The sequence below is a fragment of the Pan paniscus genome, chromosome 1 (assembly GCF_029289425.2).
Source record: "Pan paniscus chromosome 1, NHGRI_mPanPan1-v2.0_pri, whole genome shotgun sequence".
In the NCBI taxonomy this organism is placed as follows: domain Eukaryota; kingdom Metazoa; phylum Chordata; class Mammalia; order Primates; family Hominidae; genus Pan; species Pan paniscus.
In genome coordinates, this window is record NC_073249.2 from 41,573,707 (window position 1) to 41,601,127 (window position 27,421).

A 27,421-nucleotide genomic window follows, 5' to 3' on the forward strand; every position below is an offset into this window, starting at 1 on the left:
GCAGAGCTCAGAGCCCTTTGTTTATTTGATCCTGGGCTCTTGGATAAATCAGGAATGTCCTGACATGAACTTAGGCATGTTTTTCTTCCATGGAGAAGGAAACTACGGCAAATGGGATTTAAGTAACCAGAGGACCTTTCTGGGGGACTTACTTTAGTGCCATCAAGGCCACATTCCTTTGGTCATCAGACCAGTAGGTAACTTCTTTATTGGCATGCTCAACCTTGGAGCCCAGAAGGTGTGAATTTGAAGCACTTTCCCTCCTGCTGGGAGCCTGGCGCAGATACTCTGGTCTTCTTTTAAAACTGTGTAGTGCCATGCTTGTCTTCCAAGTGGTCCTTCTTTCCGCCGGATGAAACTTTGGCCCAGAGTAGTTGCTTGAAGAAGGCTGCCTGGGAAGCAGATATGGGATAAGGTAGCTGCCTGGCCTCGAATTCTCATTCATCTTCCTGGAAGTTGCAAGGTTCTTGATGTCATAGACTTCATAAGTTACCTGACCCAGGACCTGAATATCTCACTCACTTCTGGTCAAGTCTAGGCTCATATGGTACAACTGGTTGTCAGGAACCTTTCTGCATTCTTTGGATGTAGCAGTGTGGGAACCCAACACTCCCTTGGTCTATCTGGGTATGTAGGGTCTAGTGATTTAGTATCTCAGTTGTTCTTGGAAGCATTTTTGCGTCTGGGGGGAGGGGCAGGAAAATGTTGGGAGCTCTTTGCTTGCCGTAGTGGAGACCTGTGAGTATCCAAAAACAACCCCACTCCATCTCTAGATCATTGGTGGACCGCCCCTTCCTGGAAGAGTTTCCGGGAGTGTGGACATCCATGCATGAACATTGTGGAGGGGTTGGGGGTCGGCTAGTGGATGCTCATCTTGCTTGACTGCCCATGCTGGAGAGGAGAACCCAGTCATTGGCCACTTCAGGTCCAGGCTTGGCTGTTGCTCTGTTTTGCTGTTTTTCATGTTGTCAGATCTTCTTGGGAACAAATGACTCAGCAACCCAAATCTCTGAGACTGTGTGGCCAATTACTTGAAAAGTAATTGAATGTATCTACCTAGGCCCTAAAATTTTGAGCCCAGGAAGGATGGATATCCAGACTGGTTTTACTCTGGATTCTTCAGGCTGCAGTTCAATTTGGTTTTTCAAATTCCTGCCCTGATAGAAGGATCTCATTTGTGGGGTAGGCAGGCAATGTTTTAATTACGCTTTTTGTCCTTAAGAAATTCCAGGGAGAAAAAGGTCCTGGTTTTTGGCCAAAAAGGCAAAAAACAACAGAAATCAGCTATGACTGTAATCCTGGACTTGTCTGTGGCACAAAGAGTTAATGGGACAGTGGTCAGGGTGAGGAACATTTTTTCTCAGGGCTGGAGAAGCCCATATGGCTCAAGAAAACATGTTGCAACATTTAGTACAGGGCAGCCCTGTCTGGGCACTGGGGGCTGCCACTCAAAGAGTTAAGCTACTCTTATGCCTGGGAAGGCCTCAGGGAAGGAGTGAGCCTGAAAGGACAGGGACCTCTATGCCCCAGAGCAGTGAGGTGCAGGAGGGGTGAGGTGGGAGGGTGTGAGCTGAAAAGTGTGGCCAAGGAAGCAGAGTGTAGGCCCAACTTTTTTTGCCTTGTTTGACCAGCCTTGGCACTGCCCTCCGGCTCTCCAGGGGAAAAGCTGCAGTTCTGCTCTTGCAACACAAGGAGCAGACTGGAGAATTTAGATCTGCGTCACAGAGCTGAGAGAGAGAGAGAGAGAGAGAGAGAGAGTGAGAGAGCGAGCGAGCAAGCAAGCTCCGTCGATAGGTCTGCTAGCAACAGCCGTGCTGCAGCAGAGAGAGAGAGAGAAATCAAGAAACAAGTCATAGCAACACCGGGCACCAGGTTCTGCCAGCTCACTTGCTGAGCGTTCAGAGATCTGTCAGGGCCAGAGGCCTCTGGGTAGCCTAGGCTAGGAGATGACACGCAAGGTGGCACGGGCGGTTCCCGTGGGGAGGAGGTGGGGTGGTGGTGGGGGGCAGGGGTGGGAGCAAGAGGTTGTGGGGCGACGGTGGAGGGTTTGATGGGACCAAATTCTGGAACATTCAGGACTGCGGCACCTTACGGCGGGACCAAGATTTGGGTCTGCGCAGGCGGCGATGGGTGGTCCGACGGGCTTCAGGACTTGATGGCGTAACCCCCTTCTTCCCCCACGTATGTATTTGCTGGGATCAGGGGCGCTGTCTCTGTGTATGTGGGTGCTCTGTCTTTCTCACCTTCTTTCTCGATTTTTGCTATTTATTTCTCTGAGGGAGGGTTTTTTCCCACTTTAATTTCTTTTCCCTAGTGTCAGCTGCTCAAGCCTGACCAGGGTAGAGGAGAGAGGAGTGAACCATCCCCTGCTTCCCACCTGACCTCCCAGCTTTTACCCTATTTCCTTCTAGTGGACAGACAGACTGGTTCTCCAAGTTGTTTGGGTGTCAGCGTCCATCTGTCTGTCCGTGCAGGTCTTATGTGGAAGGTAAGGGAGTGAGAAGTGCCGAAAGGAAGACAGAGGGACAGTTTTTCCCTAGGGGTTGCCTTATTGAAAGGTCTGGCCCTGGGATTCTGAGGCTGGTGGGGAGCCGAGTGGCCAGGGTGGGGTGTGGGCTGGGAGAAGTGGGGTAAAGCTGGTAGGTTTGTCACTGCGTAGTTGGGAAAAGTGGGGAATGGTGACGCAGTCACTGTTGCATCTGGTTAGGAGCTCTATGGGGACAGGTAGTGAGGCTCCTGGGGTCTCTGTGGCCAGCTGAGAGGGGTTAAGGATGAGCTAAGAAGGGAAGCTAGCATTTAGAGATTAAATGTCATCCTTTTGGCGTTGGAAAGTTGTTTACCTTGCGCTCTCTGTGTCTCCATGTTGGCTCCCTTCCAGTTCACATGTGATGGCCTTCCCTGTACTGCTGCATCATTAACTAAGTGACTGAGCTGGCCTTCCATTGGCCAGGGGAGGGCTCTCCCTCCAGACACTTCCTCTGATTGGTGGGTGGGCCAATGGCAGGTGAAAAGCTTTTTTTGATTGGCTCAGGGCAGGGTATCAAATCTGAATTTGCATTTCACTTGCTTAAAGGGGAGCGGGGAGAAGCCCAGCAGCTTTCTAAAATCTCTTTAGGGGTGTGCGTAGGCTCCTGTGTCTATGCCTGCTTTTGACTGCCCAGTTGAAGCCTCTTCCTATGCCTTTTAAAATTTCACGCACTATAAGGAGGAAGAGCTCAGGGCTCCCAAAACTTTTTATTTAGAGGGAAGAATGTTAGGGAGATGGGTATGCAGAGGGTTGACCAAATTGGAAGAAAATATTTATTCTGTAGTTTGGTGTTGGAAAAGGGAATTTTCCAATCAGCCACACCTCAGTGTTGCGGCAAAATAATTCTTGGCTCCCCTGGAAACGCATGGGCAAGGTAGGGCAGAGCTGCTGCTGCTGCTACTGCCACCACCCTGGGCTTCCTGCTGACTCTGGGCTACTCCCTGGGGACAACAGATTTGCATTGACGTCCGGGGCTGTCCAGAGGCCCTCAAGAGCCAGTTGTGAGCTGAGCCCAGTATGGGAAAGATCTACCTTCTGGAAGCTACTACTACGTGGTGCTTGGAAAGGTGAGGATGGGGGACTGACCCCAGAAAATTGCTCGAAACTCCGTATCTGGTGGGATTTCCAGAAAAGTCAGTGGGAGACGGGAGGTTTGGAGGCCCCGGGTTAGAAAGGTTTGTCAGTCTAGGGAATGAGGAGAATCAGAATAAAACTAGGGCAGCAGGCTGTTCGCCTTTGGTTGGGGGAGGGAGGCCTCGAAAAATCAGGGTCCCGGCTCTCTAACCTGTCTTTGTCGCAGGTCTCACGTTTGTGGGGAGGGGGTTTACCAAGCCCTGCGCCATGCGCAGTGGCCCCCACCCGTGACTGCGCATCTGGAAGCGCAGTGCGCCCTGGGTCTCTGGCCTAGGACGAGCACCGCCCTTCTTATTACATAACTGAGGGCATGGCACGCGCCTTCTCGGCCCTTCCTTGCAACCCTACCTTCTTGCTCCCCAGGGCCCATAGAGCTGGGGAGGGTCTGACTGGGTAGCAGTGAAGGACTGCAATCCCTGGGAGGGCTAACTCTTGTCTAGTTACTGGCAGGAGCCAAGCTTGAGGACAAAAGTGGTGGTTTTCTAGCCTCATCTTGGGGAAGAGGCTACAGAACATCCTTCTGAGTGCCCCATACCACCTATGGCTCCTAGGGCCTCTCTGGTGGAGGGGGTGGCACCCTTCTTTCACTCATGTCCCATCTGATTTTTGAGAGGATGTTTCTGAAGGAAAAGATGTGATGATTATGGGGGGCTTGGTTGGGAGGTAGTTTTGACAGTTTACTCCCCTTGTCACTGGCTTCCCCTCTTTTCCCTGGGTGGGTTTATGATCTTTCTGGACTCCTCTGATGAGCTGCCATTTTGGAGCCATTTCTGCTGGTCTCCGACATGGTGGCGTTGGTTTTTCTGTCCTGCTGTGCCAGTTCCGCAGAGTGGGCGGGGGGCGGGGGCTATGACGGAGGAGGGGAAGGGGGGGCAAAAGCACAGCAGAGGCGGGCACAGTGGTGGCTGCCGCAATGAAGGTGGCTCCAGGGGCAGAGCCGCCTAGTCCCACCCTTGGACACAGTCCTGGGTGGGGATTCAGGTGGAAGGCGTCTGGGTAGGGGTTCAACACCTGGGCCCGGCTTTGCCAGAGCGTGGGTTTCCCATGTCCTCATCAGCCTGGTGCTTGGAGTAGTTCGGAAAAGCTGAGTGTCTGAATGAGAGTGGAGGCAGAGGCTCGGCAGCTCATCTCAGACGTGTCAGACCCGTGGTTTGTGTTCCCCAAATAGGCTCTGTCTCCAGCAGCCTCCCTGTGGGGACAGGGAAGTGAGGTCCATGGCAGCTTTGAGGATCTGTTCGGATGGTCCTGCCTGCTTACTGTTTTTCTTCTCTTTCTCCTCCATGCCCCCTGCCAGTGCCATGGTTCCAGCTGTAGTCCTCTTGTGAGGCTCCCCGCTGCCCGTTCCCCCTCTCTCCAGGCCCTTCTGCGTGCAGCGGCCATCTTGTCTTTCTTGCTCAGAAACTTAAAATGGTTTCTCATAATTCCCAGAGTAAAATTCCTTCCCTTTAGCGTGATGCTCAATGCTGGCCGTAACTGGCCTTAGGTTTCCTGTACAGTCTTACCTCTCTCCGTTTCTTTTGGTGGACCACAGGTTCCAACAAAACCAGGCAACTTCCTTTTCCTATCTGTTTTCACCAGTGATGTTTTCCATGCCTCTTCTCCTCTGCATCCACCTGTGGCAGTCTCACTTTCTCCGTGGACCTCTCCTGATTTCCTTGGCAAGAAGCAGTTCTCATAACCACCCCTGCCCTTTCAGCCAAACTTCCATACAGTCTGTCCCTTTTTATGGTACTTTTGTTGTGTTATGATTGTGTATAAGTCTTATGTCACCTATCAGATTGGGAGCTCCAGGAGGGAGGCTAGAGAAAGGAGAAGGAAAACAAATACCTATTTGGTGCCTTCTGTTTGACAGATACCATGTTAGACACTTTCCCTGCAGTTACTTCATTTATTCCTTTCCACAGCCCTGTGGGGAGCATCCCATGTCTAGTAAGTGGCCTGGTCATGACTAGAGCCCTGGTCTTCCAAAGCTTTTACATTTTTCCTCTCTGAATTACTGGTGTTTACAAGATGGCTGTTACGAAGTAGATCCCCAAAATTTGTCTATTTAAGGAATTTTGTAAGTCCCTAATGCTCTGAGGGAGTTTGGGTGGTCAATCTTGTGTCCATGGTCTGGGTCCCTCAGCTGTTCCTTGACACTGTCATTAACTTTCTCCTCTTCGTTTGTGGTCAGGTTCACTCAAGATGATGGCTTTTTTCTTGTAGCTGAAATTGATGGATTAACTGACTCAGTTATCCTGGTTGCCTTCCTCGTACAAGAGGAGGGAGAGGTGGAGTGGGATATAGCATCTTCAAAGCCAGAATAAGCTCCAGAATTAGAGAGCAGGGAGCAGAGACACTGGACTTGAACAGACCTAGGTTTTCATTGTGATCCTTCTTCTTAGCTGAGTGACTTTAGACAAGTCATATGATTTAAGTTTTCATGTCCTCGTTCAGTGAGATGGAGCTACTACAACTGTTATACAGAAATGCCTAATATATTGGCAGCAAATAGGTTCCCATCCCTACCCAGTGGTTTATCAGGGACTTAAAATGGGAGCATAGCAGGGGGCTAGAGAAGAAATGGGGGAGACAGGAGCTCCTGTGCCCTAAGTGGTATCACAGCAGGGGCGCAGAGGAGGTAACCTAGGCGTTACGCCCTTCAAGCCTGCAAGGTGGTACTGTCCCCCACCTGGCATAAATACCCCTTTACTTCTGCATCAGGAACATGCCGTGGCATGGAGTGGTGGGGGCTGGTGACGGCAGCGGGAGGGTCAGTGAGCTTTCCTGGGAGCCTTTTGATGCCAGGTTAGTTTCCCTTCTTTCTGAATCTCAGCAGTGGCTGCCTGCTTCCCTGACGCTGCTGAGTCCCACGGGAGGGGAGCTGGGCACCCTGAAGCCCCTCGTTACCAATTCGGGGGCCGCGAAGCAGAGAGTGACGACAGCCAGTGAGTCGTCAGTCGACGGCAGTGGGGACCCTGGTGACGGCTGCTTTGTTGTTTTTTTTCCTCTTTGGAAGATGACTCAGTGTATCGGGAGCCGGGAGATGGAGCTCTCAGCAGAGTGGCCAGGATGTTCTGTCAACATGAAAGCTACAAAAACAGCTCGGGGCTCTGAGCTGATCCTTAGCCTGGGGTCATTTTCAGGGAGGGCTGGACAGAGAAGGCGGCCACCGCCCGGGCATCAGGATGGGAGCAACACCAGGTAACTCAGCAGGGCTCTGGGAACCCTTGCATTTTAGAGTCTGAAAAGAAAATAATAGCTGTATGTGTTATTAGATGAGCTTGGCAAATAGGGTCACTTTTTGAGTTCTTCCCACTAGTCCCAGATGACAGACATCTTCCCAGGGCCCAGAAAGCCCTTTGGGATTTTTCACCGTGGTTCTCTTTGTGATAGTCTTGCTGGTCATTGCCTTGAATGAAGGGCGATTCGCTTCTTGGGGTAGGGGCGGGCCAGGCCGACCTCAGTGAATGCGGGCGCACCTGTACCCTGGGAGAAGTGGCCGTGGTGGGGCTGTGGCGTCTTGAGAGTCCTCTGCCGGGCGGCACTTCAAGATGGCGGATCCGCATCACCGTCACTAAGCTAAAGGCTGGCTCTTGGGCAGCCTGCGTCAGCCTCCCCTTTCCATATTGACCCAAATCAGAGCTTCTCTTCTCCCCTTCATCATCTTCATTTTCTTCTTAGGTGAAACAGTGGGCCTTGAGTTCTTGACCCTTTTAATTTTGTTTGCGTCATCATGGCGGCTGTGGGTTCTAGGCTTTTCTCGATACCGCAGCCTTGCGCTATAGGCGCGTGATCCCCCCGCCCTGCCCCGCCCCGTCCCATCCCGCCCCGCCCCGCCCCACCTTCTTGCGACCGAGAGAGAAGATGCACCTCCACCGCCACTGAATGCGGACAAACCGTCCTCCCCTTTCTCTTCTCTATCCCCTCTGCTGGAGCGTGGGGCAGAGGGACAAACAATTGCTTATGAGGATGAGGGACAACTTGACCGGAGCCCCCTCCCTCCTTTCACTGGGTACTATTTTTCAGTCTCATGCTTTCCCGCGGATGATGCTAGCAGTGACATTTGTCACTGAGCACCTCCTCTTCTCTCCAAGGACCTCCCAGGGTGACTCATTTGGGATCTCTGGTAGGAGTGGCTCCTGGGCCTTGGGAGCCAGAGCAGGGCAGGGAGATGTGACCGAGGTCACATGAGAGAGTTAAGCAGGGCAGGGGATGGGAACCAGCCGTCCCCACTCAGAGTGCAAAGGCAGACACAGCCGCTTCATGTCATGTTTTGCACCCGAGTACAGAGCAGCTTGACCTAAAAAGATTGTATGTATATGGACGTTGGAACCTTTCGTGTCTCATTTTCTTTGTCCCAAGCTGTGTATATGATAAGAGCCTGGATTTCGGGCTTCAGGCAGCTCTGTGGTCTCTCGGGTTCATTTTCTGAAAGAGGTGGTAAACAGACCCTCCTTCATCAGACCCTGTACCCTCTGTTACTGGCCTTTCTCCAGGACATAGGTCCCATGTTATTTTGCCCAACATTGTCTTGCATCTGTCATTGGATGGCGGGCAACAGCTGAGGGTCATCATCCCAGAGCCACATACTAACCCCAGATGGGCCCCTGGTTGGGATCTGCTCAATTCATTGCTTGGTTGGCTCTGTGAGGTGAGCCCACCTGTCTTCCTTTCTCTTCTTCCTCACAGAGGACTCAGGAGAGTGCAGCTTGCTCTGTGAGTGGGTGACAACCTCTTGGCGACTCAGGCTCAGCTGAGGATGGTGCCAGTGTGCCGGAGACAGCCGTCATACTGCCGGATAGAGTGGCTCACTTGCATGTATTTGGAACAAAAAAAGGAGATGCCTGGCAGCCCCGCTCTCTGCAGTAAGTATTCATCTGCATTCTTTTACATTCCTTTATTTCTTCGAACATCAGAAATGGGTAGATGTTTATTGAGCCCAGCCACCTGCTATGCCTTCTCCATTCTTCTCCCACACACCCCACCCTTAGTCCTCCAGAAGAGAGGACTAGATTGATTTTCTCATGCTACTGGATAGCTGCAGAGAAGCTAGAATTTGCTGTTCAGCCCCCACACATCCCCCTCACATTTGGGAGAAGTTGATTTTCCCTAAAACGGAGCCAACAGCCTGTGTCCCTCAGTGTGGAGTGTTAATGGGCTGCCTGGAAGGACCCTGTGTGCCCTCACGGCCCCCAGCCGGGAAGTGAGGCTCCCCATTGGCTGGCAGCGGGAGGATGGTCCTTGCCAGCACCTAGCATGGTTCTCTGCCAAGTTCTAGCTCCACATCTCCAGGCTGGTAGGAACCTAGACTATATATAGCATTGTGCTAAGCAATTCTTATCAGACGTGTCTGCCCTCCCCTGTGGGAGTGGAGCACTTCTATCAGAGAACCAGAACCTAGAGAGCGTGAGCCATCTCCAAGGGCCTTTTATTCTGGGAAGGTGTGTGTGTGTGTGTGTGTGTGTGTGTGTGTGTGTGTGTATGTGTATGTGTATGTGTGTATGTGTGTATATGTGTCTGTCTGGTTCAGGGCTGCTTACTTTCCTCCTGTATTGCAGATGCTGATAGATTGAAAGGTCGTGCTAGATGAAGGTGCTGATGTGGGATGAGGGCCAGGAAGGGCTGATAGCTCTCCGATGGATATTGAGCTTAGAGGGAGAGAAGCTAGGGGCATGTGACATGGCTGAGGGTACAGTTGAGCCCTGCCTCCGCTTTCTCTTTCTGGTTTCCTGTTTGCCATGCTTTGCCTAAGGATGTCTTTTGACCTCTCTCTTCCTTCTTTCGGACCTCTTGCATTCCCTGCCTTCCTCCACCACTTCCTCCTCCCTTTGATTTTCTTGAGGATATATGAGGGCAAACACAGTGACTGGCATCCTGGGTCTGTGTCTGCTCTTCATCCTTACCCATTTGGGGTTTCTGGAGATCTGGCTCCAGTTGGGCAGAGAGGGCTCAGCTGTCCTCTGGAGGAGTTTTGGTGGTGGGTGAGCATGTTGTGTTGGCTGGTTCAGGGCAGGGTGGGTTGGATATTCCCCTCTTTCCTCTCATAGGTGCTGTTGAGCCACCAATTTTTGTGGTTTTGTGACCACAAGTGCTGACTGATGCGACATGACCCCAGTCTTGTCAGTGAATCATCACCAGGCTGCTTACTGGAAACTGGATGCAGCAAGGAAATAGGATTTAACCGCTCTCTGCCTCCCAGGTAAGTCCAGTGTGGGCTGCTCCCTCCAGCCTTCCCCCATCCTCCTTCCTTCCCATGAACACCATTTTCCTTATTCCGCCGGGGAATCCTCAGACGTCTCCATTCAGAATCTCCCAAACGATTGTTCTCTTTTTTGCATCCTTCTCCTTCTGGCTTTTCTGTGAATGGGGTTAGTAACCAGCACAGGGTTGGGGGCAGGATGGGCAGCTGAAGTGGTCGGGCTTTCGGACGTGTGGGAGATAGCTGGGTAGTGTTGCTGGGTGTGGCAGTTGGCAGAGCATTTGGGCCTCCCACAGTAATAGAAACTCTCTTTGGCTCCAGCATCCAGCAAGAGGTTCTGGGTTTAACCCCTCGGTAATCCTGGGAGCCTTCCTAGTGCCTGGGGATTCTCTCCCCTGTGTAGTCTCAGTGGATGGCCTGTCTTAAGGCCATCTAGATACATTTTGCCTTGAGGGGGCTTAGTCTAGGTTGGTGGTCTGGAGTTTGGACTGGGCTGAGCAGTGAGCTTTGGGACTCTCCCTAATTTTGGGGTTTCTTTGAATGAGCCACTTTCTTCCTCTAGGCCTTCATTACCTTTGCCTTAAAAAACAAAATCCCTGGTCCAGTAAGCCATTGCAAAGCATCTCTAGGAAGTTGACAAAGAAATGCTTTTCTTCTGCCTCACTTGCTGCCGATCACAGTAATAGCAATGGTGATTAAAAATGAAAAATGATGACGGCCTGCAGAATCAGGGAGGTCAGTGGCATCATTGATACAATTCACAAAGCAGACTCTCGGTGCCCACACATCACTAGGAAGTCTCTCTCCTATCGAGTAGATGACTACAGCATTCTTGGCCAGTAAAGCCAGTTGGAATTAGCCAACAGCAGATTGGTCTGGGCTCTAAAGATAAAAGGAATTATGCTGGGTAATTTTCGGAGGTACCTATGGGATCCTGCCTCTGGCCACACAGTGGTCGCCTCTCTCTGCTCATATGTTTCGGTGGGGGTGGGGGGTTCCTCTTCCCCATGCTGCTCCCGTTGCTATCCAGGGAAGATTGGCCAATTCTGCTTCCTGTTATTTCTTCTTCTCCTCTATCCATTTGAGGTGAGTCTCTAGATTGGCTGTGAACAGCCTGAGGAACCCAGGGCTGTTTGGAAGAATCTGGTGTCTCTTCCTTCAAGGACCCTGACAGGTCTCAGCCCTCCAGCAGTACTGCAGTGAGGGATGGCAGGGGGTGTTGGAGTGGAGAGATATCGACTTGGGTGCAGCTGGGGAGACTAAAAGGAGTGAGCCAAGTCCCTCAAGAAGTGTTGGCTAGAGTCTGGCCAGCCCTGGCTGTAGGGCTGGAGCCAGACGTAGCTGCTGGCTGTGCTTGGGAGTCTCAGCCCTCATATGTGCAGTGCGTCCCTGGGCATAGCTCTTCGTGATCCCCACTCCCACGAATAGCCCTGTCCTTGGTTAGATTGGGAAAACCAGGGTGGGAAGTAAAGGGGAGGTTGGTTTTGCTCGTGGTCATGCAGTTATCTCTCTGGCCTCTGATGTTTCCAGAATTGGGATTGGTGCTTCCCTGCTGATTTTCCTATTTTTGTCCCTCATCTGGTTCTTTTCCTCCTTGCTCACCAGCGTGGGTTCTACACACATGACATGGGGCATTGTGTGTTCCCAATGAGGATAGCAGAACAGTTGGTATCTCCTGAGAGAGGGGCCAGCATATCTGGCACTTTTTTCTTGACCTTTGAATTTCTGAGGTCTGGGAGTCAGGAGGCAGCATGGGGCCTCTCCATCCGGGATCCAGCAGAGGTTAACAGAGTTGGTGGCTCTGGAGCTGAGGTGGTGTGGCTTGGCTGGGAGTTGTGGGGGAGAGGCCCTGCCAGGGGCCCTGATTGGTCAGTACCTTCTCTATTCCATTGAATCCTGGTCCGGTCAGCTCTGTGAATTGTTTAATGCATATCTTGGCTCTGTCCCCTGGCTCGAGTGTCCCTAAGGTTGCAGCCACAGCTTTAGAGAGGATCTGTACCTTGTGCTGGTCACTTTTTTTGGGCGTGTTACCTCCCTCTGAGATATGTAAGAGATACCACCCTTTCCCACCAGCCGGCTGTCTGTGGGAGGCCCTCATTTTGCTTTGCTTTTCTGAGACTTGGAGTGACTGTGAGGAAAGCATGGACTGAGTTTGCTTTCTTGCTGGCTCCTTCCACAAGAGCTGCTCATAGGCTGATAAAGCCAGAGAACACCTCCAGGGCCCCATGGCCTGTGCGGAGCCTGGTACCATAGTGTCAAGCCTACAGGGATGGACTGGGGACATGGGGGCAGATAGAGCCACGTGGGGAGGTGGTATGTGTGGTTAGATCACAGGAGCAAGTCCAGGAGGGTGTGGGAGGACAAGTCCAGTGCTCAGCCAGGGCTGCCTGTCATGGCCCAGGATGGATGTGTGCATCTCCTGTGAAGGATTTGTGTCTGAGTGCCTGGTACTGAAGGTAGGATGGTGCCCCGATCAGGGTCTATAATGAGGCATGAAGGTATGAGATGGGCATCAGAGTTGTTGGTCCAAGGGAAACTGACCTTTTTTAAGGGCTCTCCTCTCCTTATCTGATTTCATCCTCAGAACAACCATATGACATAGGGATCACTTCCCTTTTATAGTTAAAGAAACAGATTAAGTGACTTAACCCAAGGTTATGCATTTGGTAAGGGAGGTTGTTGAGATTTAAATGCATGCACTTCTTATTCCAAAGCCTCTACGTTATCTTTACTCTTTTGGGCTGAAGTCAGACATTTTTGCGAACTAAGATTCTCAGAGGACTGATGTGAACCAGAGTGAAAAGGCAGACACCCGAAGGAACTTTCCAGTCACTGGGGACGGTTGTGCCGCATTCCTTTGGGGGGAGGCAGGGCAGACCCAAATGCCCTTTGGTAGCCATGGACAGGCAGAGCTGAGTAAGGCCAGTACATGGCGTCTGCTGCTGTGTATGGAGCCTCTGCTATGTGCCAGGGACCATGCCAGGCGCTAGAGATACAGAACTCGACAAAGCCAACTTTCCACTTTCATGGGGCATACATTCTAGTGTGGAGAGACACCGCTAATAATGATTTTTAAAAAGAATTAAAAAATGTACAGGATAGACATATATGGAGATTGTGTGGGGATGAAAAGGGGGACCCCCCACACACATAAGGAGGAGAATTCAGATGATAGTCAGAGAGTTCTAGAGACTTAGGACCTCAGCCATCTGAAGCCACATCAATTTAGCTTTCCTTCAGGGAGTTAGGACTGATACAAACTAACCCCCTCTTTTTTCCTAATAACTTGGGAAATCCATCCAAGGTCCCCATGGCTTACAGGAACTTGTCGTGAGTCAGGGATCAAGGTGGAGTAGATGTCAAGCCTTTGGTCTCCAGCAGACTGGTTCTCTCCTGTCTGCCATGGTTGCTGTTGGCCTGCTGCCTCACACCCTCCCAAGCACCAGCTGACTTCTTTCCTCAGCCTGGTCACTGTGCCCCACACTTGTCCATGCAGCACAGGGAAACGTGCAGGTTACGTCTTTGCCGAGCCATTGGTCAAATGTTCCTGCAGGAGGCTGGTTCTGAACTCAGCCTGTCCTGCCAGAACGAGCCGTTCCCAGAGCTAATCGTCTCACGATAGGGAAGGGATGGGCACCAGGCATAGAGAAGTGACCTGTGCCAGATGCTTGGTTGAGCTGTGTCTTGAGAGGCGGAGGCAGGTTGGTGGTGCTGGGGACAGGGCAGGCATGTGTCATGTGTTCAGCGCATGTAGCTCCAGGGCTCGGGACTTGTTTACTTGGTGGAAGAGGCAGCGGACCTGCGGAGTCAGGCCATGTGATTGTTCGCTCCTTGGCTGATCATGGACAGCTGACCCGCCGGACTGCACACACTGCCATCTGCTGCCAGGGGTCTGAAGTTGCACAGGGATGAGGTAGTGTAGTTGGGGGTGCTCAGGGAGGAGGAGGGTCAGGAAAGTGGGGTTTGTGTTGCTCTGTGTTGAGGAGTCAGCCGACCCCGATTCTGGTCCTAGCTCTTGTTGGTAAAAACTCACTCACTTTCCTCCTTTCAGCTCCAGTTTCATTATCTATGAAATGAGGGGATGGAACCAGAATCTCTTTGGAGGTTCCAGCTGTATCCTGGGGCCTCCCTGAATGTTCATGGAGATGTTCCTTAGCCAATAATTCAAGATGAGGAAAACTAGGCCCAGGTTTCCACAAGAGAAGGGGAGGGATCTTGATGACCTGTCTCAGAGCAGCTGAAGTGGTACTGTTGGAATTAGGGTGGGTGGGTGGGAGGAGGTAGTTTTTAAAGACCTCCCAGAAGTGGAAGCAGAGGGCTGGAGGTTTCGTGAAGGTGTTGATGAGGATCCACCGGGTGGTAGGGGACATGGCTACGCGCTTCCCCCAGGAGGCTTGTTGGAGATGGGTTTATGTGGGAGCTGCTGGGGGTGCCTGCTGTCCTGCAAGGGGCTGACCCAAGGGACCCTGCTCTAGGAAAGATGCTCTGTCCTGTCTGGCCCTAAACCCTGGAGACAGAATGCAGCTGTGGTTTGAGGGAGGGTCTGTGCCCCTTGCTATCAGGAAGTTTTCCTTTATATTTAGCCTTCTCTTTTCATGTGTTTTTTGAGGCCCTCGACTAAAAAATTAAATTTAATTTTAAAAAATAACAATGAAAAAAATAAAAAATAAACAAAAATATCTCAGAGCCACTGGTTCCATTTTGGCTTTTTAGTCTTGAGTCACTCTTAAAAAGACAGCAAAATAAAACACATGCAGGAAAGCCGAAGGTCCCAGGCCCAGCCAGATGGGGGCTAGGAGTGGCTGGGACTCTGGCCTAGCTTCTCCATGGCAGCGTTAGTCCCAGACGTACACCACTTCTGCAAGGCTGTGTGGGTAGGAGCCCCTGGGGCTGAGGGGGCACATTGTGCAATCTGCTAAGCAGAATGTAGAGTTTTAAAATAGCTACATTTCTCCAAGACACTATCTGCTTGCCGCTTTGTGGGATGTTTACCTGGGATTAATAATAGCTGAGTGCCACCCCACTGCCAGTATGGAATAGCAAACAGCGATCTGGGCTAGGACTCAGGCAGGAGAGGAATGGAGTAATAACCATCGTATCAGCTCACATAGTTCTTTTCATACTTGCTGGCTCATTTGGTCCTCACACAACCCTGAGAGGGTAGGTGGTCTTATCCTTGTCGTTGGTAAAACTGAACCTGAGAGTCAATCCTGCCAAGATCTGACTGCTTGTAGCCGCTTCTCGTGGGTCTCCCATCTAGGTCCTCTGACTTCAGCTGTTATTTCTCTGGGTTCTGACTAGTGGGGCAGGGACAGGAGTAGGGGAGTGGAGTCTTTGGCAGTTTCCTTAATTTCTGAAGGCCTTAGAGGGCCTAGAGATGCCTTTTCTATGTGTTGAATGGGAAACGAAACCTCAGCATGTCCAGGTTCTCCAACTCTCTGATTCTTCAGACTTCTTGGAGCTCTTGTGAGAACTGGCTTGCACTTCTTGGCTGGGAAGCCAGCCACTCACCATGTGTTCTTGGAGAGGTTTCCTGCATTTGGAAGCTTCTGGAATATGTGATGCATCAAACCACTGTGACACATCTGTATGGCACCTCATGCCTATGCACACAGGCATGCTTCTGCTGAGTGCAGCTCACTTAGAGATGAAGCCCAGTGTAGGGTCTTTGAAATTTTTCCAACACATTTGTAAGAGATGCCCTGAGCCTTGCCCAGCATGCATGTTGTGTGTATGCTACCTGTTTGCTGGCTAATGTACAGCGCCTGCTGGAAGCCTTGGCTAATGTACAATGTAAAGTAAGGGACTAGAAACACTGGCTTTAGTTCTGAGTGTCTGCTTCATGATTGACCGAAAAAGTAGGGCTTACCCACAGAGAGAAAGGTGGGTAAGAGAACTCGTGGGTGTCAGTTTTCCTTAAAGGCAGAGCATAATCCCCCACTCTTTATAAGGGCTGGTAAGGCAGAGTATTGGACAGCAGGACTTCTTGGCCAGTTAGCCCTCTTGAGTGACCTTTGTTTAAATAGACCCAGAACTTGTATGAAGGAGGAAATAATGGTTTATCTTTATTTACAGCAGATTTAGCCATGATGGTTTAGGCTTTTTCTGGGGGTATTCCTTTAGGACAGTTGAGGTTGGACAGGGGCAGCATGCATATGTGTCTCTAAATGTCTGTCCTTTGGTATTTCCTGAATGCATCCTTGGCTCATACTGAAACCCTGTGATGGGGAATCCACAGCAGAATTGTTTTAGTGGATAAAGCCTTCTGTAGCTTCATGTGTGAAGATTTGTCATGTTGGATCCAGTTCATTCTGTCCACTTGAAGGATGGAAAAGAGAGTGGGCAGAACTTGCAGCAAGGAGAGTGATTTGGGCTAGACTTCTGGGAGAACTGTGCATCACCTCTGCTGAGGGTTCCTGAGGAAAGATGAAGCCTCTTTATTTGAGGTAGGAGACTCAGTGTCCTCCACAGGATCCTCCCAGTCCCAAGTCTGTGGCACTTTGAGACAGTCCCTGGAACAGCATGAGGTTTGGGTGCCAGGATCTAGAGCAGGCATTTCTCTCCATCTTTCCCATCTGCCTTCAAGACAGGCCCAAGCTGGATGCAATTGAGGGGATGCATTGGCAGGGTACACCAATGTGGTCATCGAATCTGGAACTTTGACCTTGTTTCCCTTTGCAGAGAGAACTTCTGGCACTGATCTTATAGGAACTGGTGTTATTTGCATATAAAAAAAGAGAAAGGCATGTTGTCCCTCATCTTTTCCAGGAAAGAGTGCTGAGCTGCTCTAATCCTATGGTGGGGAGGGAGGAGGGCCGTGTAGAGGACGCAAGGCCAGACATGGTTTGCTGGGAAGAAGGTAGGAGGTGGGAGAGGAACATCACAGGGCAGGCCCACAACTCTGGGAGCCACAGACATTGCCTGCTATACTAAAGGCAAAGGGATGTGTTCAAATAGGCCTACTATTTAGCGGTAACCCACAGTCTGAAATAAATCAGTTAATGGCTAAATGAGAGTTGTATTAAATATGGAAAATCATATTTTTTGTATGTCATCACCACCTACAGATTTAGCATCAACAGGCCTGAAAGGCTGAGGATGCTGAAATGGGCCCTGTCCGTAAGATCATGCTTATTTTATAATGACTTTTTGTCTCTTTTCGTTACTATTTCCCACTCTTATTCCTTAGGTCTACGTGAATATTTATTTATGCAGTTGTGTTATTTCCTTGGGGTACAGTTCTTCCAGTGTCATTGGCATCAATGAATATGTGACTTTGATTTCAAGTGTAAACAAACCACTGGTTCACAGCAGGGACGAGCCATCTCTGAGACAAGGGCTCCAGCAGCTGCCTACAGATGCCCTTCCCCCAATAGTCCTGGACTGTTTCGGCCAGACGCCTGAGACGAGAGTCAAGGGTGTTCTTGCAGGGACCTGCCCAACGCTATGTCATGTGTCCTGCCTGGAGGGTGGTGCTCACACATGCATCTTCCAGCCTTATTAGCTGGTACTGCTTTTCAGCTTGACCCGAGGAGTGGTATTGGAAGTTTGAGACCGTACATCCCTTGCTAGGTGAGAAGGGGGTCAGAGAGGTCAGGCACAGACAGAGAAGGGAACGCAGGCTCCTGGCCACTAGCCTCTCTCAAGACAGATGAACTTTGTGTTAAGCGAACTCATTTAATATTTTGGGCCTAATAGAAGTTATTTGTATTTTCTCTCCTCTCTTTTCCCTCCTCTCTCTCACTCACCCTCCCCCCACTCCCCAGCCTCCAAAGAATTTAATCTGCTGGACAACAAACAATACTGTTATAAAACTTTGAAAACAAGAGGGCGCGGCCTCCCTGACAAGGAGAAGGGCATGCCGGGTAACGGCCTGAGGGAGCGTGCCAGGCCTGAGATGGAGCCGGGCGAGAGCCCAGTTGGCTGGGTACCTGGGCGCCTGCCCCTGCATAGCCCACTAGCCGCGCCATCCCCAGGCCAGAGGGGAAGGAACCGAAACAAAAGGGGGGGCAGAGAAACGCTTGAAAAGGGAAGTTGCACATGTTCCCCTCTCTCTGATCTGATGGGAATGCACTAGACTGTGAAACTTCCTCCTCCACCTCTTCTCCCGAGTCCCTCCCTCCCTCTTACCCTCCTTCCTCCTCTCTCCTCCCTCCTTTCTCCTCCTTCCTCCTCCTGCTACTCACTGTTCTTGAGCCTGGCAGACAGAGGTCCTGATAGCAGAATGAGGCTGGAATAGCACCATAGGTGCAGCTACCAGCTGGGCCAGCCAAAGAGGAAGGAGAGAAAGTGGGCTTGCAGTTGGCTTTGGATTCAAATCTACCCTCTGTCTGGCCCAGCCTCCCTCCATTCTATTAGGGAAGTGGAACCACATCACGCCACAGGGTGTGCCCAGTCCATGTGTGTGGACCAGGTGTGTGCCCAGGTACTGGGGAGAACTGCCACTCAGAGATTAGTTCAGGAAGCACCCTGGGCTTCCTGGTGCCCCCCTTGGGCTGTGCTCTGCTCTGGGGAGAGTGTTTGACTTGTTGAAATGCTCTCTCCTTTGAGATGCTGTGCTCTCCCTCCAGGGAGGAGCAGATGCTGTGCTGCAAGAGGCTGGGGCATGTCTCTGGAGGAGCTCTTGGGAACAGGAACATGCTTCTCCCAGCGAGAGCAGCCATGCCGTCTTGTGAGTGTGGTGCCTGGCAGGATACTGCATCTGTTAGTTACTTCTCAGTGGCTGAAGGAGGAGGTCACCAGCTCTGCCTGGGGGAGGTGGGGAAGCTGGGCTTTGAGGCGTCTCCCTCCCTACCTCCAGAGTTAGGTTTCACCTGAGACTGTGGTTTCACTTTTGACTCCATCTTCACTGAGTCAAGCAGATGATTTGGAATGACCAGGGAGCAGCATTGGTGGTTTGCCTTTGGATCTGCATTGGTTTGGACCCATGAACTCTGTGGTGGGCATTGTGTTTGTGTAATAGACCATTGGTATGCCATTTTTCCTCTTGCGGAAAGCACTAGCTTTCTTGAAAGCAGTTCAGGGCCATGCCCATCCTTCTGTGCCAGAGCTGAGCCCTTCTACTGGGGGAACATGGAGACACGCGAGCTCCAGTCTTCATTCCACTCCTCCTCCTTCCCTTTGCCCTCCACTGTCTCCTGCTGTCCCCCCAGCTCATCCCAGGGGCAGGGTAACCTTGGTGCATCCTCCCATCCAGCCAGCAGTCCCGACCCAGGGCCCCCGTGCCTGGACTGAGTCTGGGGTTTATGTCAGTAGTGTTAAGGGAGGGATGGAAAACTGAACTTTTAGGAGTGCAGCTGCCTAGGAACATAGACCTCCATACCTCTGACCCAGGGGAAACCAGAAAAACCGATGCTGGGTCCACATAGGCTTGGAAGGCTGTTACTTCTTGCCTTGTTACCTGAATAGGAATTTGAGGGGCACTGTGGGTTTGGAGGATGTGATTCCCACACTGGGGCTCAGGGCCTGGGAAATGCAGTGGTCCCTGGGTTCTGAGTCCTCCTTTGAAGGCCACCCTGCCAGAAAGGAAGAGCCTGATGGAGGTTTCTGGGGACTTTGGGCCAGCCGGTAACTCCATGCTCCCTCTGCTCCACCCTTGGCCCCTCATGTGTATACCCTTCCTTTTATCACCCTTCCCTCTGATTCACAGCCCCCACCCTGACAGCTAAAGACAGAATGCCCAGGCTGCTACCTAGAATGACAGGAAGCTGGGCTGCCCTTTCAGTTTATACATGCAATGGCCTGGGACTGTCTCTTGAGGGCAAGACATTCCCCTTTTACAAAAGAGCCTTCCCCAGGCCCCTCTCTCACCAAGATGAGCTCTTCCTTGCTGCCAGGAGCCCTGAAATCAGCATTCCCAGAGGAAAGAAGATGGCCATCTGGGCTTGGCTTCCGGCTCCCCCCATCTGGCTGGAACACACATCAGTCACGTAAGTAGCTGTGACTCAGCACCCAGCACTGCCTTGGCAGAACCTTCCCACGTTCTGGATTTGCACACACTGTGGTAGCGCAGCACAAGCAAGCAGGGTTAGGTAACTGGGGACCAGTGTCTGTTTGTTCAGTGGGTTTGCTTATGGATTTCAGAAAGAAGGATTCCCTCACCTTCCCATTTTCCTCCCATGTTATTTTTTAGGTACCATGCTAGGCTTTAAAGACAAAGCATCATTTATAGAATGAAGTAGAAGCTGTCTTTGCAGTCTCCAAACTATTTTTAACCAACAGCCTATAGATGGTATTTAACCCTCAGATGTGTTTGGCCTGCACGGGTTTTTGTTTTTGTTTGAGACAGGGTTTCTCTCTGTAGCCCAGGCTGGAGTGCAGTGGCACGATATCAGCTTGCTGCAACCTCTGCCTCCCGGGTTCAAGCAGTTCTCATGCCTCAGCCTCCTGAGTAGCTGGGACTACAGGTGCGTGCCACCACACCTGGCTAGGGTTATTTTAATGTATCTGATTTTGCATGCATTTAGACAAAATATGGCCTCTCCAGTTCACTGTATTTCTGCTGCATGCTGTTGCTGCTTCTCTGTCTCAGGTTTCCTGCCCAAGCCCTCCGAGCATTTGAATGTGCTGTGAGCAGCCTACCTCAGCCTCCTCTCTTTACACATGAAGACACTGAGGCCCATTCAGGGCAAGTGGCAGGTCCCTGTTCTCAGAGTTGGGGCCAAGCAGGTATTAAAACCATTGTGTTCTGATTCACTGTGTGCCCAAGCAGATTAATGCCCTGGTGTGAGGTCGAGAAGCCTCCAGGTAGAATGTGGGGACAGAAGTGGACCAGGCTGGAGTATAGCTCTGACACCTTTTCCCTGCGTGGCAGCACTCGTAAGACTGACATGCCCACCCTTCTGGATGGGTGGTTTTCCTCCCCAGACAGCCCTGCCAACCCTTTCACCTTCAGCCAGTTTGTTTGGAGTCATTAGGCTGAGGTGGGTAAAACCCATCACCCTCCTTGGATGGCAGAGCTCTCAGCAGGCTGGGATTTTCATGGGCTGCCTTCTTACAGGTCTAGGTGGCCTTCAGGCATGGTGCCAGGGAAAGCAAGCCCCTTCCAGCCCTTACCAAACTAACTGGCTGCTTCCTAGTAGGGAACAGCCACCAGCTTGTTTCAGCGAAGAGTCATTGCTCAGCTGATTCTGAGAGGAGAAAACTGGTTCTGTTGGGAGGGCTGAGACCTGAAGGACCCCTTTTATCCAGTGGAATTGGAAAGGCAAAGGATTTCAATACTAACATGATTTTTTTCTCCACTTCTTTTAGAGGGTTTAATTAAAGTGATCCATTGTTAATGGCTTCTTATCTCTTCTTCCAGAGAGTTAAGAGTTAAATTTTAGAATCCAGGAGTGGGGACCCAGACTGTGGCTTCTGTTAACTCCCTCAGTGGCAGTGGCGTCCTGCTATGCACAGCCCCTCTGCTGTACTCCGAATGGTCCCTTACGGGTAGCAGGAGAGACATTAAATAATCACACTGATGACCAAGTGAGATAAGTGGTTTTTGAAGGAAAGAACTTGAGGCTGGCGAGGACCACTTAACCTTCTAGCAAGGGCTGGACTCAGGGAGGCTTTCCTGAGCTGCGGGGAGGATGACAGGTTCCCTGGAGTGGTGGCAGGTGGGGGCAGGGCTGAGGGGTGGTAGCTAAGGGAGGGTGAAGGAGAGTATTCCAGAAGAGACAACAGCTTAAGCAGGCAGGACCTTGCCATGGAGGAAGGTGCTTTCTGATCACCGCGGGACACCTGTGTGATAGCTCATAGGGAGGGGGTACTGGTAACTAAAAGTTGATAAGGAAGAGTGGCTAAAATGAAAAGCAGAAAAGTGAGAATCTCATCAAATCCCCTCATTTGACAGGATTTGGACTCCCAGTAGTAACTGTCCTTAAACACTCACTCCTGACCTTACAACCCTGGCTGTTACCTGGTTAACAAGCCCCAGGTGTTGGCTACAGGTGTCATCACTGAGAGCCCTTGTGTGCAGATCTGCCCCAGCTCTCCCACCTGTGACTGAGGCTAGCAAGTCCCCCGTGGGCTGTAGAGCCTAGCGCTGGTGTCAGAATCGCTTGTTGCAGGTTCATCTTCAGTGTCTTTCCCACAGCCACATGCTGGGGAAAGACAACAAAGGCGCTAGAGGAGCAGGAGAACAAAGCAAGCTGCCCCAGACCACCCGGCTTTCGCAGAACCCAGATGATGCTCCCGTCTCCCCCTAAGTATAACGTGTTATGTAGTCAGTATGATCCCATTCAGTGCAGAAGTATCGCCTAGGAATTTCCTGCCCCACCCACCCTGTTTTGTTCTTAATGAAGTTCAAGAACAAAATGAGATGATAGTCAAGTTATGGAGCAGACTGCAGTGGATACAAGGGCAGAAACAGTCTTTGGAGTTAGACCTGGGATCTGCATTTATTGGTTGTGTGACTGCAGACAAGTTATTTAGCCTCATTAAGGATGAATTTCTTCGCAAAAATTGGAATAATACCTGCCCCATACGACTGTTGTGAGAATTAAACACCACAACTTTTGATGTTCAAATTCTATTTCTTCTTCTAGCAACACATACTGTTAGTGCCAGGAACCATAAAAATTATAAGGCTGTATCTAGAGGCCTGAAAGGAAGCTAAAATATACAGTTTCTACTCTGTCTCTTTTCTCTTGGTTATGGTATCAGAGGAAATACACATATTTTCTTAGCTTCAAACAACCAAAAAAGATGATGCAGTAAGGAGATGGGAAATCTAATTTGGAATACAGTGTGCAAATCTTATTTTCAAGCAGACTTTGAAAATAAAACTCAATTCTTACGTTAGAGGATTATCTGCTTAATACAATTATAGGGTACCAGTTTTTGAAGTCACATCAGGAGTTAAATAAGATTGCAGGTTCATGGGGTCATATTTGAATGTTCTGATACTTACATATGGGGTGGGAAGGAGGAATGCATGCTTTTCTCAAGTTAAGACACATAGAAGAGTTGTCCTGGCCCAGGTGAGACTCACCTTTGTGTAGCAGCTGGAGCTTCATTCCACAGGCAGATAGGGTGCTTGTGTCCTGATGAAGTAAGAGAATATATCTGGAAACACTTTGTATACTGTGAAATACTATACAAATGCAGGGCAGTATAAATGTAAATATTAATGTATTTTAGTAATAATTTTAGCTTTTATTTCATCATATATAATAATTTGTAGTGACTGGTGTGAAGTTAAATAGAATTAACCTAGAATTAATGAGTTTTGTATTGCTCTCATCTATTCGAAGCATCAGCTGTGCCTTTCATGTTGCCTCGCGCAGCCCTGTGTAACCTCCTCTGTGCCTTTCCCATGGAGCACTGTGTCATAACACAAGTAGAACTACAAGAAGATATTTCTCCTCAGGGCAGAGGCTGGGTCTTCCGATTGAATCTCCCTTCTTTCTTCATTGAGATCCTCTTCTTCTGGAAGCTGGTTTCACATGGTGGCTTAGATTTTTCCATCTTTGTATCTAGCACCATTTGAAATCAGTGTTTTAGGAGTAAGAATTGCAGCACAGCCAAGGGTGGACTGCAGAGGAACTGCTGCTCATGGGACTGGCTCCTCTCCTCTTGCCACTTGAGTCTGTTCGAGAAGTCCAGGGAAGAACTTGAAGAGCAAAATACACTCTTGAGTTTGTTGGGTTTTGGGAGAGGTGACAGTAGAGAAGGGGGTTGTGTTTAAAATAAACACAGTGGCTTGAGCAGGGGCAGAGGTTGTGATGCTATTTCTGTTGACTCCTAGCAGCCATCACCAGCATGAATGTGTTCGTAGGGCCTTTGAGTGTGGCGATTGTCATATTCTGTTGGATAACAATGTATTGGGTGTCGATTGTCATGGGGCAGGGGAGAGGGCAGTACACCTGGAGGACCATTTTGTCCACATCGACACCATCAGTCTGCTCTTAGAGGATGCCCTGGAGTATTCGGCGTTGATTGCGGGGCACCCGAAATCAGACTTGCCACCTGGACTGTCGAGGTGCAGACCCTGGGAGCACCACTGGCCCATCTCTTACACAGGCTGACCGATTTCTCCTGGTGTTCAGAGTCTGTTTTTGTCTAGCACCATTTGAAATCGGTTATGATGTAGGGGGAAAAGCAGCAGCCTCGAAGCCTCATGCCAACTCTGGGCAGCAGCAGCCTGTGGTTTCCTGGAAGATGGATGGGCAGAGAATGGGGAAGGAAGATCATGCTTTTCCCTACTAACTTCTTTAACTGCATGTACGATACATTATTGCAGAGGTAAGAGATAGTTTAATGGATTTTTAAAAACAAATTACTATAATTTATCTGATGTTCTCTAGTTGCATTTTGCTGAAATGTAGTGCTGTTCTGAATTCTGTAAATTGATTGCTGTTGAATTATCTTTCTGTTGAGAAGAGTCTATTCATGCATCCTGACCTTAATAAATACTATGTTCAGTTTATCATGTCTGTGTTTTTCATCTATTATTTCCCATTCATAATTCTGTGATGATAAGAAGTGGGTCCTGAATAATTAATTGGCTGTGCAGATCTTGCCTACTTCATAAAGAATTTGAAGTAGGTTACAGCCAGCCAGACATTAAAAATGAAGCCCATTAAGAGAAGAATGAAATTCTATGAGCCAAGAAATAAAATGAGAGAAAAGATTAGGGAAGAGAAGAAATGTTGAAGATCAAGGCTGAGGGATGCTCCCTACTGAATGGGAAAACTCCTTAGTTCCACATGGGCTGTAGACACAGCCCTTCTGCCAGCAACTGTTCCTGCAAGGAACTGGTGCTCAACTAAACATACTGTCACATGGTTCCTTGAAGGGGCACAGCACTGATTTCACTTGCATTATAAAAGATTGAGTGGTGCTTTTGACTATTAGTTTATGTCAACACTTCAAAACAAGATGAGCCAGGTTTTTTTCATGTTTGTTTGTTTGTTTTAGACGGAGTCTCACCCTGTCACCCAGGCTGGAGTGCAGTGGCACTGTCCCCGCTCACTGCAACCTCCGCCTCCCGGGTTCAAGCAATTCTGCCTCAGCCTTCCGAGTAGCTGGGATTACAGGCGTGGCGCCTCCACGCCCAGCTAATTTTTGTATTTTTTAGTAGAGACAGGGTTTCACCATGTTGGCCAGGCTTGTCTCGAATTGCTGACCCCGTGATCCACCCACCTCAGCCTCCCAAAGTGCTGGGATTACAGGCGTGAGCCACCTCGCCTGGCCCAGTGAGCCAGTTTTGTAAAGCTATTCAGAGATTAGCCAGATTTGATTTGATAGGGGATCAAGCTTGTAGGATCTTCAGGAAGGCGGGTTGTGGCCCCTTGATCAGGCTTTTTGCACAGGAGGTGCATGACTATGAACTACCCTCAGTAGAACTCTTTTAAGCCAGTGGCTTGCAATAAATGATGGCAAATCAGCCACCTAGGAAGCCATTTCTAAGCCCAACCCCCTGCCACAGTCTTCCCCTAGATGGCTGCCCTGCCCAGTGGGCTGAGAGTGGGGGGCGGAAGTAGCATTTGCTGGGAAGACTTGCCAGTACATATGTTGCACCCCCTCACTGCAGCTGCAGTGCTATTTCAGGCTGTTGATGGAAGAACCCATGTTCTAATCCCCAGGATGTGGTGGGAAGACCCTAAGTGGTGGTGTTAGTTAAGACCCTAAGTTATATTGTTTTGTTCACTTCCCACTGAGATAGGCTACAATAGTATTAAATACCTATAGGTCAGACATTTTTGGGGTCTGTTGTACTACCTACCAATTAAACAGTTTTTGATCCACCCACCACGCTCAAAGCTCCAGCCTAGGTGTTGCAAATACAAACGACAGATTTTTGCTCTCAGGAGGCCCTGATTCCAGTCCTCAAACGAGTAAGTGTGAAATTGAGTTCAGCATTAAAGCACAAAAACAATGATTTGAGACGTCTTTTCTATAAAAGAAGTTTATGGCACTCTCATTGAATGCTTAAATAGTGCCACACTGCTAAGTCATGAGAAGCAAAATGTAACTGCGGTGCCTCTCAAACAGGATTATTTTGTTTTATTCATTTGGATGCGGACAGCTCTTTATCTAAAATTGCCATTCTGAGGTGGTTTTGCACAATAAATTGGTAATTATGTAGACTGTTTCTTCCAGAGACAGCATCTTGAATCGGGTTTATGAAGCCATGCTATCAACCTAGGTAGAAAATGCTTTGTAGGACATGGGTCCTGCTTATCTAAATTTTACCAGATTTTATTAGCTGTAAATTTATAAGTGGGTCTTGGTGAATAGATAATGAAAAAAATATTGAGTGGGGAGGCTTATTAGACTGACAGCATCTTCAAGACTCATGCAAGTTGGACTGGAAAATCCCACCTGTGGAAGTAAAACACTGATGAGTCCTTAATAAATATGGATGAGACAAGTCAAATATTTGGCCAATTTAGGTGAAACAGAAATAAGTCTAGAACTGGACAATTATTTGTGTAACATACTGGCCCAGACCTTCACTTTGAGAAGCTGGTGTGTAGTTTCAGGAGAGTACCTGGCAGACTAGTGTGTCCATACTTCGATGGAGCTTGAGAGTTTTCCTTGAACACAAAAGTTGTATTTTTGAGTTTATTCTAGTATGATGGTGCCCTACCCTATCTTCCTATTCAGTTCACCCAAAGAGCCTTTAAATTAGTGTTCCCTGGGTCCCATCCCTACAGTCTCTGGTTTTGCTGGTCTGGGAATGGGTCTGGACATCACTGTTGTTTTAAAGTTGAGAGCCTCTCTTCTGTGGTCTTGTTCCTAAAACGCTTTACTAACTGTGGTCTGAGGGCCCCCAGCACTGGTGTGTTAGTTTCCTGTGGCTGCCCTAAAAAATTACCACAAACATGGTGTCTTAAAACAACACACATTTGTACAGTTACAGATTCCAGAAGCCTGCAATCAGCTCACTGGACTGCAAGGGCCACCCGCCCTCTCAGAAGCGCCGGGAGAGAACAGGTTTTCTTGCCGCCTTCAGCTGCTAGAGCTGCGTTCTTTGGCTTGCACCCCCTTCCTCCGTCTTCCAAGCCAGCCGGGCAGTCTTTTGCTTTAGTGGCCATGTTGTCTTCTGGCACAGTCAAATCTCCCCCTGCCTCCCTCTTAGAAGGACCCTTGTGGTTACATTTAGGGCCCCCACCTGGATAATCCAGGATAATCTCCCTATTTCAATTTTCTTAATCTCATCTGTAAAGACCCTTTTGCCATATAAAGTAACATTCACAGGTTCCAGGTATTAGGACTTGGATATCTTTAGAGGCCATCATACAGCCCACCACAAACAGCTCCTTAGGCACTCATTAGAAATGCAGAACCTCAGGCCCCAACCGATACCTTTTGAATCTTCTGATTCTAATTTAAGAAGATCACCATGTAACTCACTAGCACACTAAGACTTGAGAAGCACGATGCTATGGGAACCTAACCAAAGAATTTTCAAGTCCCAACTTAAATACAAATTTACAGAGTATTTTTCCTAGGAACGCTTTCAGGTGGAGGAGATTAATCAGACGATAGATAATTTTCCTGAACACCGTTCTGAAGTGCTTCTCTAAGCATTTGTTCCTGAATTCTCTCTCAATGAAGCCACAAGCCCCAAACACCAGGATTACTGT

At 49.7% G+C, this 27,421-nt stretch overlaps 1 protein-coding gene and 1 non-coding gene across 7 annotated transcripts in view; both read left to right on the forward strand.

Moving 5' to 3' along the window:
- The window catches only part of LOC103783767 (uncharacterized), a 108,640-nt gene that overhangs the window by 43,545 nt on the left and 37,674 nt on the right, over positions 1-27,421 (forward strand). The window contains exons 1-7 of one of the 6 annotated variants that reach the window (XM_055108787.2): positions 1,517-1,872; positions 2,077-2,181; positions 3,482-3,594; positions 8,333-8,508; positions 9,691-9,842; positions 19,679-19,771; positions 20,374-20,510. In XM_055108787.2, coding sequence (XP_054964762.1) covers positions 9,742-9,842; positions 19,679-19,771; positions 20,374-20,510 — 331 coding nt within the window. In that variant the 5' untranslated portion in view covers positions 1,517-1,872; positions 2,077-2,181; positions 3,482-3,594; positions 8,333-8,508; positions 9,691-9,741. Of the gene's footprint in view, positions 1-1,516; positions 1,873-2,076; positions 2,182-3,481; positions 3,595-8,332; positions 8,509-9,690; positions 9,843-14,130; positions 24,256-27,421 lie in introns of those variants that run through there. The other 5 variants (XR_004667917.3, XR_008624542.2, XR_004667918.3 and 2 more) reach the window with 5 other exon arrangements.
- Positions 23,253-23,333, forward strand: MIR29B-2 (microRNA mir-29b-2). The gene has a single exon (NR_106558.1). It is a non-coding gene; the product is annotated as a microRNA mir-29b-2 (primary transcript).